Consider the following 16429-nt stretch of genomic DNA (forward strand, 5'->3'; position numbering starts at 1 on the left):
TGTTTGTTTTAAACCTCCTTAATCAGAAATTGGTCGACCCATCTTCATCTGCATGTTGTGATCTCATGCTGCTGTTCAGGACACAGTTTGTATCTTAGTTTTAAGTTTCGAACAGAACTTGCAGATCGTGAAATGACCCGAGCTGGAGACAGAATGTAATTTGGGTGAAAGTAGAGCTTCTTAATTAATAGACGTAAGATGTTCTCCACAGGTGCAGCCTCATATTATGAATCGGTGTAAGAAAGTTTGGAAAAGGCTCGTTTACACACAATACTTCGCCCTAAAATAGCTTTAACTCCAGTCTGCTGTTGACCTAACTATAAATCACACTCTGTAAATTATCAACGCACTGGTAGCCAGATTCAGTCTGAAGGTGGGACGTGTACTCAGTGTGTGTGTGTGTGTGTGTGTGTGTGTGTGTGTGTGTGTGTGTGTGTGTGTGTGTGTGTGTGTGTCCTCCAGCTGGAGCCCAGCGAGTCGGCCTCCAGCAGCAACCTCTCTCTGGCCAAACCGAGACCCAACAGCGAGCTCAACGGCCAGTCGCCCTCCCACCTCAAAGTCCAGAGGAGCGTCTCCTCCAACCACAAACAGAGGCGTTACAGTGAACAAGGTGAGGAGGCCACTGCACGTTTTAAAAACATCAATATCAAACATTTATTGTTTTACAGTAAATGTGGCGGCATTACTTGTTATTTGACACCTTTTAGCAGCTGTGATGTTATTTCTCAGGACACACAGCTCAGACTCTGCTGAGCCTTTCCCTCCTAATAAAGGTTGGTTTCTGTCAGTGGTCGTCAGGCGGATAAAAGCAGTTAAATCAAACCAGTCACACGGCGGAGGCACTTTAACCTCTGGCTTATTTGCACAGCTCCGTGCTGTCCACTGTGACATAATGCATTGTCAATAACCTTTAATAACCCGTTTGTGCTGCTTCCTGTCCGTCAGATCTGCAGCTTAAACACGTAGAAGCTTTTTAGCTCCGGCTCTGACGCGGCACTTCACGAGCATTGTTCACCGCGCTTTTAAGGAGCACTGTGGTATTTTCAGTCTTAGTTATGTATTTTTCAGACACGAAATGGCAATATTGCAGTTTAACAACAAGATATTCTCTCATTGACGCAGTTCAGTTGAGCTGCAACAAATAGTTATTTTTATGATCAATTAGAACATAAATTTTAAAAAAGCCGCTTCGGGTACAAACAGCGTCTCCGAGTCGTCCGTCACACGTCGCCTCCCTCTTCTTTTCTCTCTGCAGTCGGCCAGAACGTCCCTCCGGGGATGGCTCATCCAAAGCGGAGTCAGACCACCACATCGGAGAACAGCGCGAAGGAGGAAGGCGGAGTCCAGCTCCGCAAACCCAGCACCCCGGGGAGCCGCGGCGCTCCGCCCTCCAGCCCTCTGCTGGGCAACGCCAACAACCCCAACAAGGCTGACATCCCCGACCGCAGGAAAGGCGCCACCACCGGCCCGAGTGTGAGCTACTTTATCAGCAAATACTCACTTACATACGGTTTGATGACCCCGACTTCAGTGGCTCCTGCTTTCTCGCTTTTCTCTAGATATTTTTTGTTTCATAAACACTCATTATTCTTCTTCAATCCACTCATCCACACATCCAGTCTCATGTTTCACCTGTAAGACACATTTAATTGTCTTTGTTCATCATCTGTGATGTGAAATTATCTGATTTCCACACAGTCAGAGAAGTGAAAAGACTCAGGAGGAAGGGTTTTAAACTGACTGACATTAATTCTTTGACCTTTTTATACATATTTTATAGTCATCATGTTGCTGTTTCAAAGTCTCACATACATTTATCAAATATTTTCGCTTGAAACGCACAAACTAAGCTGTTCTGTATTGATGCAGTATCAGACAAGCTGTTTCCTTCTCGCTGCAGAATAACGCTGCGTCGGCAGGGATGACCAGGAGGAACACGTATGTCTGCAGTGACAGGAACAACACGGACCGCCTCTCCGTCATTCCCAACGGGAAGGAGAACAGGTGAGAGGAGGAGGTTTTCTGCCTTCGACCTACTTGTTGTTTCAGGAGCTCGTCTTTAATGAGATCATTGAGCCTGTACATTTTTGTGGGTCCTGTTATTGAAGCTTGTATGTTTATTTTTTCCGTTATGGTCTAAATGCTATTTTAGAATTTTTTTTTTCAACCCAACAAAAATCCCCAAATCCTCCCTATGATCACAAATGTGGTCAAATTCAAGGCTTGTAAATATAAATCAATACAAAAATATCGGCGTCAGCCTTTTAAACTCAAACTGGTTGAACTCTAATGACAGTGTTTTGACTTTTAGGTCCAGATTCTCTCATGTATTGTTAAAAGAAAATCCAGACAGGATCCCTAGACCATATTTCCTTTGTTTCACTCCCTTATTTTATTTCTTTCTTTTCCTTCTTTCTGTCTTATATTTACTTTCCCTTTTTCTCATCATCTTATTTTTCATTTCTGCCTGTGTGTTTGTGGTTTCGGGGTGGGGCTTTTTTTTTGTTTTGTTTTTTTGTTTTGTTTTTTTTGTTTTTTTGTTTTGTTTTTTTCGTTGTGGCATGACCAGCATGACTGAGATGGCTTGTGCCACTAGCCCCTCCTCTGCCTTTGCGGCCGCTGTGTTCGGTGCCTCGTCCAGTTCGGTGCGGCTGAGGTATCAAACCGTCGGCCCTTTGTACGCTTGCCAGGCAGGCTGGGCCACGCTGCCCCACTCCTACTACGCTCTGGACTACTGCTCGCCCAAGTAAGACGGCAGGGCCTCCAAACCCCCCTGTCTGTCTCTTCTCATGTCTCAGCCCCTGTTTGGCCCCTCGCTAACCCACACATCCGGCCAGCTTCACACTCTGTAACACCCCAACTAAACCATGGACACATTTCCTGCAGAGACCAGTGGCGATCGTGTGCATCCAACTTGTTTTTATGGTGTCGGTGTCTGAAATGTTCATCAGCCGAGAGCGGGTAAAACTGAAGACTTTGTAAAGATGAACTCAGATAATTCATATGCGTCAGTCAAAAATATGTCACCACCTTCTCTTCATTAGTTTTCTGCAGAATTAGATCCTGTGTGAAACACTGAATAAAGAGTTGTTAGTTACACCAAACACATTTTCTCAAGGCACTTTGCAGGGGAAAGATGGAGAGAGAGACGGACCAGGAACAGCTGTATATACCGCTGATTGTTATAGTGAAAATAATAATAGAAATACAGTGTTATCAATAATAACAGCAGCACTTAGGAAAGTTTATGTTATTGGGAGAAACGTCCCATAAACAGTTGAATGTTAAAATCCCCATGGAGATATTCAGATGTGATGTGCGTCAGTGCAGCAGCTGAACGTCAGAGTTTTACACAGACTGAGTTTTATTTCAGACACTGATGAAAGTGGAGGCACAAGTAGAGAAAAATATGTATCCACACACTGACATCAAGCTGCCACGCTTTGACAGACGAGCATTTAAACTCTGTGTGTGATAATATTTTTCCATGTTTGCATCATCTCTCTGCCCACCACACGCCGGAGCACCTCCTGCTCCGCTGCAGACATCTGCAATAACAAACTGTCTCAGCTCTGCTCCCGATCTCCATCCTCTGTTTTAAACTATGACCCCTGATCTTCTCCGTCTGGATCCCTCACCTGTTCGTCTGCGACTCGATGGCCGAGCTCCACCGCTCTCCGCTGCCCCCCCCCCCCAACCCCTCCTCCTGCTGCCCCAACACCCTCAGACCATCGTCTGTTTTTTGTTTAGACTCTAACTGATCAGGGACACAACTCACTCCTCATTGATAAGAGCTTGATGTCCAGGGTGGGAATTAACAACAACTGGATGCTGGTTCAGCTCCAGCTGTTAAATCTCTCTCTGGCTGGTGAATTGGATCAAAGAAATGTTTTATTTTGAAATGTCGTGGTCCTGTTTCCACTGTAGGAACTTTACCTGCAGTTTGAGGAACAATCATTTTGCATTGGCCCAGAAACTTTTGAAGGTCAAACACACAAAGCTTCATCCAAACAGTAAAAAGGCATCAGGCTCTATTAGAATCAACATTAGGATGATGGATGGACATTTCATGTGGTGTTGAGGTTTTAAAATAAAGTTATTTGTTGTTTAACTTCCCCACCACTGCGAAAAGAGGATATGCAAGGATAGTCAGAAAGAGAAGACGTCATGTGATGGAGAGAAATAACAAGAAATGAGGAGATAGAGATGATATGTAGTGAAGGCTACACAGACCCAACAAATATTAATCTTATTAGAAGATATTCATTTCTAATTATATCAATTGGGTTACGTATTAAAGCAGAAATTAAAAACCATGTATGACTTTAGTTTTCTGCCTCATTTTCCACCTCTGCATTTCTGCTGTGCAACATTCACTTAAACATTAAAGGTGGAGTATCAGTAATCGAACAAACAATTTGCATCTCATTCATTTTTTTTATTGGGTGGATAAAAGCCACTTTATATTCGTCTTTTAGTTTCAGCCTCTGCGGCTTCGTTTGGTTGAAAACCAGCATTTTAAGTTTCATGTCTATAGGTAAAATATTTTCATTGCAAATTGGAATTTATTTATTTTTTATTCGACATAACGGTACGTTTCTGCCATTAAAAAAAGAAAAGTGTAACATCTTAATCTGATCTCGACTCAATTCACCAGCTGCTGAGATTTACATTTGTCTTGATTATTTAATTTCACGCCCTGTTGACATCTTAACACGCCAGATTAATTTCCCTAAAAACCCATCATGGCAACATTAGAGATCCATGTAGGAATAACAAAAAACTCTTCGTGAAGATAAGGAGGGAAATGTGATGAAACCTTCTGGAGGGTGTTTCCATCGCAGTAGTTTACTTGTGTACCTGCACTCTGCTTCTGGATCAGTTGCAGCAGCTTTTGACATTTTCTCCTGAAACACTGATCAGGTCTGGTTATTATCTGGGAGATGAAGATGATGATGATGTCTACCCTGTAGTTGATTTGATTTGTGAATAAAAGATTTCCTACACTGGTGCAGGTACAGTGAAGTACACGTCTGCAGTGGAAAAACAGTTTCTGCGTTTAAACCCTGACGACGTCGTAACTTTTCCCACTTTCCTCCCTCCTCCGTTCCGCTCCAGCAGCGTCGCGGTGTCGCCCGGCGGCCAGAGGAACCCGGTGGCGTCGACCCACAGCATCGCCAACGCCACCACGCCCGACCGCCTCCGCTTCCCCCGGGGCACCGCCAGCCGCAGCACCTTCCACGGGGGCCAGCTGAGGGACCGCCGCACGGCCACGTACAACGGGCCGCCGGCCTCGCCCACCCTCTCCCACGATGCCACCCCTCTCTCCCAGACCCGCAGCCGTGGAACCAGCAACCTGTTCTCCAAACTCACCTCCAAACTCACCCGCAGGTAGGCGCGGAAACACCACGGCAGGAAAAAAAAAAAAACGCCACGGGGTTGGGGTTTAGCTCCTTTTCTGTTCAGTCAGTTTGAAGAAGAATCATTCATGTGCACCTTTCCACGACTTCAGCACTGAAATAGAAAGCAGATAGACTCCAGCCCTGCTCTGTACAGTATAATCTCCTGTGACTCTGTCTGTTCCAGTTAGAAACCAATCAACACAGTGCCTTGTAGAGTTAGGATGATTAATTACATGCTGGGGGAACACTTCACTGTCCTGTACGATGTGATTTATTCTTAAGTCTAAACTGTTTATCTGTCACTGCCTGGTTGCCTGCCACAGAGAACTGAAACACTCTGACTGAGCCATAACTTTGAAATCTGTGATGTTATGGTCCAGGAACCGGGACAGAACCGGTACCTGGACCATAATACCACAGATCATTCTAGTCCGTTGTAGTTATGTGACTAATTAACAACGTATAATATTCACGATGACATCTTTTCATGCAGCATAAAACCTTTAAAATCCTTTGGTCTAAATCAAAGTAGAAAGTGACATTTTGCATTCATGGTGCATTCAGGTTCACACTGTCCAATCACATACAGCTCGGAGGTCAGTGTTTATCTGTGTGACCGCAGGACCCGAGTTCTTTAGATCTCAAACATGATGAATATCGACAAACAGGTAGAAAAAGGACCAAAAAAAAAAAGTGGCTTCTTGTTCTTGGCTTCATTTCACTCAGTGCTTTTCTTTTTTTAAATGAAAAACTGCTCTAATGCTAAAACATGGAGTAGGACTCAACAACAAAAACTGTTATAACTTTTTTATTGATAAGGAAAATATCTGCTCTGCTGATGTGTTGCCACGGTTTTCAAATGTCTAACGCAGCGGGAGGTCTCCATCTAAACGCTTCCCACGATCGGCAGAGAGATTAAATACTAGTTTAGCTTTTGATTTTTTTAGATTTTTTTTATTAGAAAATCCTGTGGTTGGTCTGTTCTGACACAAATGTGCCAAACAGGTTCAGTTTGGTTCTTTCAGACTGGTGTGAAAACTGGTGTGTGACTAAACCACCAGACCGAGAGAAGCCGATAAGTGCGACTCTTTTGTGGTGAGAGCAAAGCAGACACAGGATTTATAATTATTATTATTATTATTAGCATCATTATTATTACGGGTATGAATTCAAAAGCTAAACTGCTATTTAAAACATATCGCCATGTAGGTGTGAGGATTTTCTGTGAGAAGCAGTTTGTCGACGATCCCCCCCGTAATATTTTAGGACGTCAGAGGAAATAATTAAACGCATCAGGTTCAGTAAAGTGTAGCGTGACCTGATGTGAGTCACACCAGTTTGATTTCCACTCACAAATCCATGTGGTGCTTTGAAACTTCCATGTTTGTCAGTGTGAACATGAACCAGACCAAAGCAGCAGCAACAACAGAACTTTATTTCTTCTTCTTTGGTTTGGACCAAACACCAAACACAAGTTTAGTGTCACCGTTTCCATCCAGCTGCGGAGGAACAGAACATTTCTAACTGTGAATCATTGGCGTTTAGTGTAATTAAGCCACTTTGTGGGAATTCCCAGTTTTAGGTTTGTTACTGTATTTGATTAAAAAAACGTCGGACACACATTTTCTCTGCATGAAAAGTCTCTGACGGCGGCAGCCAGGCCAGCGGCTTCACTCCTGCAATGACTGACCTAAAATGAGGAATTGAAATCATTTGATAACCAATGGAAAAAAAAAAAAAAAAAAAAAAGATGAATCTTCCCTTTCACTGTTGATGATTCCAATCACCCCATTTTTGTTCACTCATTCAGACTCCTCATGCCTCCCCTCCCTCTCCCTCTCCCTCCCTCCTCCCTCCTCCTCCTCTCACTTCTCCTTCACCATTTTCACTGTTTCTTTGTCTGATTCTGTTGTAGAAACATGTCATTCAGGTTTACCAAAAGGTAGGACTCTTGTACTGCCTTTTCGCTCTGTGCCAAAAAAAAAAAACATTAAAAAAAAATAACGTGAAAACAATGTCACTGAGAAACTTCCTGTGAAAGTCTACAGACGCGTGGGGCTGCTGGCACTGAACTAACACATCGCTTAGCAGAACAAAAAACTCTCTCTGGGTGCATTTACACACACGGGTTATAATCAGATTAATGTGATCAGATTTGTGACATGATTTCTTTTACCCCTGTAATCCAAATTAACATGGTCTAATTTATGGATAGAGCTAGTTTTAGTTGTAAAGGATTAGTTCGACATCAGGGGAAATACGATTCTTTGCTTCCTCGCTGGGTGTTGGATGAAAATATCAAGTGTGTGTGCGGTGAAAATGAAGCTGCAGCCACAAGCACGAAGACTTGTAACAAGGAGCAGCAGCCGTCCTGCCTCTGTCTGAAGGCTCTTCATTTAACTAATGACATGTAACGTGTTAATTAGGCGCTTGTTAGCTTGTTTCGTTACCTTTGGACAGAGCCAGGCTAGTTGTTTCCCACTGTTTCCAGCCTTTATGCTAAGCTAAGCTAAGCTAACTAGCTCCTGGCTCTTCTTTAGGGCGACCTCGATCCTCTCATCTAACTCTTGGCAAGAAAGCAAATAAAATGTCAAACTATTCCTTTACAGGGGGATGTAACACAAAAAGGACAAGTCAAAAAACAAAAACATATGTAATTGTTCTTAATGTCTAAGAAGAGGAAGCTGAGTTTTGCATTAATCGGGTTTTAACGTGTGTTTCTGTGTGTGTAAACGTACTCACTGGCTGTGGTTGGTCTGAGTGGATAAAGGCTGATTGGGAGAGCAGCCCGGACTCCTCGAACAATCAGTCGATTAACCAGCAGCAACGACAGAGCAGCTTGCCACTAATCAATCGCCAGTGCATGCATGGGGTCGCTTCTTACAGCTGCCATTGATTGTGGTTTGTTTTCTCGCCACAACGATTGTTGTTAACGACTGATCTCTCTCTCTCTCTCTCTCTCTCTCTCTCTCTCTCTCTCTCTCTCTCTCTCTCTCTCTCTCTCTCTCTCTCTTTGCTGTTGAAGCTGCACATTTTTTAGACGGAGCTTTTAACGTTACTCTGCTGCATTATTCACCATAAAACAGATTCTTATTTTTATATTTTTTTATTATTTTTTTTTTAACTCTCTCTGGCTCAGAAGTGATTTTTCTCCTGGCTGTTAAAATCAGGAAGAAATCACGCAGGATGAGATTGTTCCTGTTTCCAGACGGTGAAGGGGAGAAAGTGTCCGAGCCACAGAGAGCTATAAAAAAAAAATAAAAAAATCTGACTTGTGTTTGTTCTTGTGTGAATTCAGCCTCTGTGCAGATCGTCGTGTTTGTGTAGAAGTTGGTTGGTTTATCCAGTGGGTGTTGTGTTTCGTTGTGCTTTGCTGTGCATATACTTTAACGGCTGTAGTCACTTAAGTTTAAATATCTGCTGGTCGATACTTTTGTCCCGTTTCTGTTGTTTGTTGTGTTTTGGGAAAAGGTTGTAGGTATTGATCAGGGTTTCTGGGCTTTGGTGAATCATCTTTAAGAAGAACTGTGATGATCCTCAGTTCATCTTTATCCAGGACATGACAGTCATCTTGTCTCCCATCAGGCGTCTGAGGTCGTTAACGGTTTCCTTTTGATCAGTCATGTGACTTGTAAACCATCATAAATACTATAAAGTATACAAAACAATATTACCATGGTAATCTTCACAAAATCGTATTGGATGCAGAAAATTTACAGGAGAAATACAAATGAATAAATATGAAAAATTTATCTTAATTTTTCAAAACAAAACGGTAAATTCTGAACTCTTTCAAACTAATGTTTTGAAAACAGTAGTACGCTTATCATATAAATAGTTGTGGTTTCATGTGGGTGCTTGAAGGAGTCGGGTCAGTGTCAGTTGAGTTCACCCACTGATGGGGGTCAGGGTGTGAAACTGATCCGTCATCAGACCAGGACACTGATATAAAACCAAACAGACTCTTTTTGAGTGATTAGATCGGCGTGATCGAAGCGTCCTCAGTATCAGCTGTGGCCTCAGAACAGCGGCGGGGCTTTGTGGCCCTCGCAGGGCGCCGTCTCGAGGCTCAGCAGCGCCCTCTGGTGGCGGCTTTGTAAACAGTTTTCTTCCTTTGGCAGCAGCATCATCATCATCATCCTCCTCATCATCATCATCACCATCCAGAGCCTCGTGTCTCTCAGCTCTGGTGTTATGTGTCATCACAGTCCTCTGATCACCTCACTTTGGTTTTGTGTTTGTCCTCATTTCCTACGGAGCCCTGAACCTGACGACGCCGAGGGAAATGTTTTCAGACGAGTCAGAAAATAAAAACTGGAGACACACGTAAATAATAGTGTAAGTTAAATAAACAAAATGGAGCGTAAAAGGAAACGTGAAGCTTAATACTTTTCCTTTAACCTTCAGTCAGTTTTTAAATAAACCAAAATACTTTTAACGTTTTCCTCCAATTAATCGATGAAATCATGAAAACTTAAAATATCTTACTCTTCTGTTTAACTTAAACTAGTTAAACTTATTTTTCAACTTCTTCATTGTCCCGGACCGATCACTGCTCCGGACAACCGTTATTTTATTATCGATTAATTAGCTGATCATCCTCCCAATTATCTGTTTAATTAGAAAGCAGCGAAAAATGTTGAAAGCAGTTTTTCATCCTGTTCCCCGCAGGATGATTTTTAACTTTGATCCTCTTACTTTCCAAAGAGCGCCACCATCAGGTCAACACCTAACTGACTGACTGGAGGTTAGAGGAAAAGTATAAAGCTTCATGTTTCTTCTTACGCTCTTTTGCAGTTATTTAATTGATAATATTATTTATTAATGCACTCAGTTCTTCTTCTGGCTCGTCTGAAAAACCTTTCACCACGTTTAGTCAGTTTTGAGCCTCCGTACGTTTCTATAAATCTCTCATCACATTTTTGGGACGTAACAACAAGGAGTTTTAATCATTTTCCTCCTCTCAGGACGTTTTAGGTTCAGTCACGTCCCGCTCCCACCTCCACTCCTCTCCTCACAGTTTGTGTGTTTTTGTCTTCCTAACCTTCCTGTGTCCTTTAACCTTGACCTCTTGCTGCTCTTCCTCTCCGCCTAGGGTCAGTATTGACCCGGCCAAACGGCAGATGGCCAAAACAGGGCCTGCCATCCCTTCTACCCAGGGAGGAAAGACCCTTAGTAAGTCTTCTGCCCTCCAGTCTCTATCAGCCTTTCCTTCCTTCCTTCCTTCCTTCCTTCTCGTCATCCTTCCATGTTTTTTCTTCTTTTTAGGCCTGTCATCATGTCATACATTCAAATATTCTTTCCCTCTTTCTTTCTTTCTTTTTCTTGTCATGTGTCCATTGAGAAAAATTCGCCGTCTCCTCAGATTCCCGTTTTTTCTTTCAGATTCAGGAGCAGAAGATATAGAGAGTTGTAGGAAGATGAAGATCTAGAGTAAGGGGCTGTTTCAATCCCTCAATCTCTCCTCTGAGACAAAAGTGTCAGTTATGTGGAGGGACTCACCCCCTCTCTCCCACCCTCCCACTCTCTCTCTCTCTCTCCCTCACCCCCCCGCCCGCCCTCGGTCTTGTGATTTTCACAGCCTCTCTGGCCGACCCAGGACCTGCTGTCGGTCCTGTCTGTTCACTCGTCCTCCTGTTTGTCAAGTCCCTCAAGCTGTCAGGAGTTTGGAGTCACTTCCTCCTCCACCCGTCCTGTTTTTCTGTTCTCCGTCGTGTCAGAGGAGCAGGGAGCTTACTGCTTATTGCTTTTAATCTAATCTGCTGTGATATTACTCAGACATTTTCCTTGAGAGTAGCGGTTCAGACTCTGCACTGTCTGTTGAACAGTTTTACCCAGTTTAAGTCAATGCAGATGAACATAGATGCACATTAGCACCTTCTCTTTTGGTTTTACTTTCCTTAGAGAAATTATTCTTTTCTTGCAGCCCTGACAAGGAGTGAGTGATATGGATAAAATCCTCTCGGAGTGTATTTTTTTTTTTATCACAAATTTACTGCCACATCTGTTTATGGATAAAATAACCAGAGGAGCGATTCCTGGCACAACTTCGCCTGCTACCAGTGTGCAGAAGGAACATAGTCTGAAGAGGTCAAAACTCCAGCAACACAAAACTCTAACTACACAGACGTGGGTGATTTTGTCTGACTGATCAGATTTAATCAAAGTTCTTTATCACATCGATGTATAAATCAGTTAAATATTTAATTTTGCAGATCTTGACCCCAGTGGTTGATGCAGCTGATCTCAAGGAATTATTTAAATCTTCAGACTTTGAAATAAGGCTTGAAGAGAAGTTATAAAGTTGAGTTTATACCCCAGGACATAAATGATGCAGGGACAGCAGCCTGGACATGTGTCAGTGGAAGGTGTCTCGGCAGAGTTGTAGACGCCGTCATTATTAATCACCAGGTCCCGACCAGATTCTGAAAACAGCTGGGAGACTAAAGGGTGTGAGATATTCTCCGTCAACACGTCCCCGGAGTAAAATCAGGCAGATACAGAAGAGATACTTGTAAGAAGACAGATAAGACGGATGAGGGGAACAAACACAGTTTTTTATTTTTTTAAATGTCCTACTCCTTCCAAAATATCCCACAGTTCATCACACTGCCAGTCCATTTGAGCTCAGCCTCTTATTGATCATTTTAGAAACAAACATCAGAGACACTTAAAGTCCCTTGTGTTCCATTTTTATAAAGCAGTAAACAAACGTCATGTAGTCGTACGTTACTATAAGGACATTTCAAGTTCTTATTAATGTCCAGGACCAAGAAAACTTCTCTGAAGACATATTTTATGACATTACGACTTTGTTTTACCATATTTTCATTCATTATCAGTTAATACAGCAGCGTACAGTTGCAGGACTTCTGCTGAGCTGCCGAACATGTTGCTTCAGTCACAAGGACAAATGTTTGTCGGGGAACATTTGGTTTGATTCTTAGAGCCTGAGTTTCCACCAGCTTCCTGTTGCAGGGAGCGTTTCCCATCTGCATCGACCCAAACAAGCTGCAATCAAGTGTGTGTGTGTGTGTGTGTGTGTGTGTCGTACACACCGGCATCCACATGAACACACGTTTTATCTTCATTTTAATGAGCATCGTGGTCGTAGCTTTTTCATAGTTTCCAGCGTTGACGTGAAGTAAACTATTTAATTTAAAACTCAAAATCACTTAGAGACAAAAAAATATTAACAATCAAACTTAAAATATAGTCACAGAAAAAAACTACAACAAGCAAATAACAAAAACAATAAAAAAACATCTGGAAAAACATCAGGTAATAATGATTTTAAATTGAGCTCTGCAATAATAATAAACATTTCTGTTGTCAAAATTTATACTAAACTAATTTCATATAAAAACTAACAAATTTATATATATATTTTTTTTCAGATGTAATTTGTAACAAGTTATAGAGCTTTTAACTGCATCTCATTCCTCAGTGAATTGATCGCATACATTTTTTTTTAAGTGTTCATGACAAATTTCATCTTAAGAAGACCATGAGATGCGACTGAAAGCTCTGACAAAAGGGCAGTAGATTTTCCTTTTTCTCGTCAAAATCAAATAGATTTTTATTGCAGTAAAGTGTTTGTGTGATGCTTCATGACGGATTTTGAGTTCAGATTTGTTGTTTTATAAGGTCAATAATGGACTTTAATATGATTTTCTTTTACATATCTCACATTGTGATAGAAGTTGTAAGAATATTTTAAGTTTAATTTTAACCATATCACCCACCCCGACTTTAAAACCACGTAAAAAAAAAAGGAATAAAAGGATGAAGCTGTGGAGGTTTTTGCAGTTCAGATATAAATTTAAGTTTTTTGGGGGGAGGGGGGAGTAAAAAAATATTGATTATATGATTATGAATGATTATATATATGAGTATTCTGGTGCTGCACTATCATCTCAATCCATTTAATAGTTTTTATTAAAAAATGTTGTTTTCCATTTTCACATCTAAAGCTGCAGTTCGTCATTAAGCTGCTGTTTCCGTCGACACACTCACTAGTTCGTGAGATGCATTTCCGTCTTGCTCTGTGTTTAAAGGTTGTTTTTCTTTCTGTCTGCTGCTGTTGGTTTCAGTTTGGGATCACTGTCACTCTTTATTTCCCTGTCTCATGACTCTTCACTGATCTTAATGGAAGTGAAACCTTCCATGTCTTTTTGTATTTTATTTAATTTGTTTTGTTTTGTTCTGCGGTGGTGGCTCTCGTCGTCGTTTCACATCTCCTTCTTATTACACGTCACATATTCTCTTTTTTAATTCACTGGAATTGATCTGAAGTTATTTCTGTCGTGCACAATCCACATCTTTTTTTTTTTGTTCTTCTTTTTTCCCTCCTCCTCCCTGTCTGATCTTCTCATGCGCCTCAGAGTCTCAACCGAGTTTGAGAGAAACGGGAGACTTGAGGGCTCAAGGTGAGGTTACCTGTCCCCGCCCCCCACCCCCCCACCCCCTCCCCAAAATGTTGGTCCACCTTTTTAAATGTAGGCTTCAGTTTGTCCTCAGTCTGTTGCCATCCCCCGTTGCTTAGGAACCCCTCTCTCTCTGCTTTGTCTCTCCTGGGATGTTTGAATGTTTCGGACGATTTGGAAACTTGTTTGCTGCATTTGAGCTTTGCCTTTGACTGATTTTATTTTATTTATTTTTTATAATAACGTTTGCATGGCACTGTACTCGTGTGCTACTCTGTTAGCATGGCATGTTTGTATTCTTTGAAAAATGCTCCTAATACCCCAAAAAAACCTGCCGTTAATCCAGCATGGATGTGTCTAGCCCCAGTTTCCACTACATTCACAGTCACAAAGTTCAGTTTTTGCAGAAAATAAATACGTATCAATCTTTTCAAAACCCTAGAAGGTCATTTAAAAACTCTTAAAACTTGTGAACATATTTCCAGAATCCTCAAAGACTCTTCTAAACATCTGGTTAAAAAAAATTTGTACAAAATTGGGATGGAAAGAGTTTTTCCCCCAGATACTTGGTGCTGCATCTCCTGATTATTAATGATTATTATTATTGGTCAATTTGGCAATATTTTCTTGATGAAGTGGCCTAATAGAATTTAGATCAATGAAAATAGTTCAAAGTAATGTCATCAAATTGCTGGTTTTGTCTAACATCCTGAATTTGCTTAAGCTGTATTGACATTTCATAGAAAACTATTAATTTATAAGTTGAGAAAATAAATGTCAGTAAATACATCTGATCTGATGATGAATATAATCGTTAGTTGGTTTATTTCTTTTGCTATAAAGTGAAGGAGTTTCATTTCCAGCCACCTGGATACAAATCTCAACTTGTGGAAAGGGTTAAACAAAAATGTGGCGTCTTTGAGGATTAAAGAAACACAGAAATATAAAGTTGTTAAATGACCCTCTAGGTTCTTCAGAGGCAGCTGGGTTTTCTGGTTAATAAGAACATGTGCTTAGTGTGGAGCTTCAAAACTCATAAAATGTAGACGTATGCAACATAAAACTGAACACATCGATAAAAAATATTGCAAGTTAAATAATTAAAATGGAGTAACACTTTTTTCTTTAATCTCCAATAAATTGGTTAAAAGATATTAAAAGCTAATTATCTTTAATTTTTCACCACCAATCAGTTGATTTATCCATTTTAATTTATTTAACCAACAATGTATTTTCCTTCCACATTTTGTCAGTTCTGAGCCTCCGTAGCTTCGCCCTGTGACGTGAATGTAATTTACAAACTGGGATTAGAAAGTGTCTTTGGTGGAAACAGACACCAGCCACATGCTAAATTTATTTATTTATTTTAGATCTTGGCTGGTAGGTTCGATTATTCTACCAGCTGCTTTGATCGGTAAACTAAATATTTTTTTGTATGCCAAAGAATTAAAAGATGGTGAAACAAAGTGGCTGCTGAATCTCTACGTCCACCAGACACTGCTTTAAAAAAAAATCAAACAAACTGCCAAAACAAAATCTGCGAGGCTAAAACTTTTCTGTTTGTCCTCTTCTCCCGACAGTCGCCATGTACCTGGGGATCAAAAAGGGGAAAATAAAGACAGTAAACCCCGCTCCCTCAGATTCACTTGGAGTATGAGGACCACCAGCTCCATGGAGCCTTGCGATATCATGCGGGAGATTCGCAAGGTGCTCGACGCCAACAACTGCGACTACGAACAGCAAGAGAGTTTCCTGCTTCTTTGCGTCCACGGGGACGGGCGAGCCGAAAACCTGGTCCAGTGGGAGATGGAGGTTTGCAAGCTGCCCCGTCTCTCCCTCAACGGCGTCAGGTTCAAAAGGATATCCGGATCATCCATCGCTTTCAAAAACATTGCTTCCAAAGTTGCCAACGAGTTAAAGCTATGAACAAAAGGGTTTAAAAGTATACATATATATATCTAGAAGTATTTAAGCTGTACAATCATCCAAGTAGCAGTTTCCAAATGTCTCCTTTTTTTAAACAAAATACAGAGTATGTATTGAATATTATAATGTATAGATTAAGGCTTTTGGCAATAATCACTGAATTACCTACTAATATCTCAGTCTATTCTGGCCACACGGGGTCGACATTAATGAGTTGAATATGATTTGTCATGCTGTGAATGTGGACAAAAAAAGCATTTCTAGTCTTATTTATTTCTTTTTTTTCTCTCCTGGAAAAAGAAAAAAATTAAGTAGCATTTTGTTTTCAGTGTAAATAATGTATCTTACTTTCAACACAGCTTCACTGCAATACTCATTTTGTTTTTTTGTTTTTTTTTTTTTCTTTTTTTTTTTTTTTTCTTTTGTATTTCGTTAAAAAGTAGAGATGACGGGGAGTCCGTGTAAATGCCCACATGGTTAATGAGGGTCACTCATGTCTCAATTAAAGTGTCTGTCAACTTGAACGTCTTCGTGTCACGATGATCATTTGTGTCTGGACACAGTCGAGATGAAAATATAAAACTGTGTAAGTGTTATTCGAATATTTAAATGTATTAATGTTTAAAAGAAAAGTGACGCCTTCTTTTGGAGAAAGCAGGTGTAGGTTCTATATTA

General features: G+C 41.0%; 1 protein-coding gene across 20 annotated transcripts in view; it reads left to right on the forward strand.

Moving 5' to 3' along the window:
- Positions 1-16278, forward strand: part of mark3a (MAP/microtubule affinity-regulating kinase 3a) — a 52269-nt gene extending 35991 nt beyond the window's left edge. For 3 of the 20 annotated variants that reach the window (XM_056393108.1, XM_056393111.1, XM_056393110.1), the window contains exons 12-18: positions 463-610; positions 1256-1473; positions 1901-2004; positions 5119-5391; positions 7318-7344; positions 13787-13831; positions 15409-16278. In XM_056393108.1, the coding sequence (XP_056249083.1) occupies positions 463-610; positions 1256-1473; positions 1901-2004; positions 5119-5391; positions 7318-7344; positions 13787-13831; positions 15409-15754 (1161 nt within the window). In that variant the 3' untranslated portion in view covers positions 15755-16278. Of the gene's footprint in view, positions 1-462; positions 611-1255; positions 1474-1900; positions 2005-2569; positions 4620-5118; positions 5392-7317; positions 9741-10497; positions 10578-10787; positions 10836-13786; positions 13832-15408 lie in introns of those variants that run through there. The other 17 variants (XM_056393109.1, XM_056393112.1, XM_056393124.1 and 14 more) reach the window with 12 other exon arrangements.
- The last annotated feature ends 151 nt before the right edge of the window (positions 16279-16429 follow it).

This window comes from Seriola aureovittata, chromosome 13, assembly GCF_021018895.1.
Source record: "Seriola aureovittata isolate HTS-2021-v1 ecotype China chromosome 13, ASM2101889v1, whole genome shotgun sequence".
NCBI lineage: Eukaryota > Metazoa > Chordata > Actinopteri > Carangiformes > Carangidae > Seriola > Seriola aureovittata.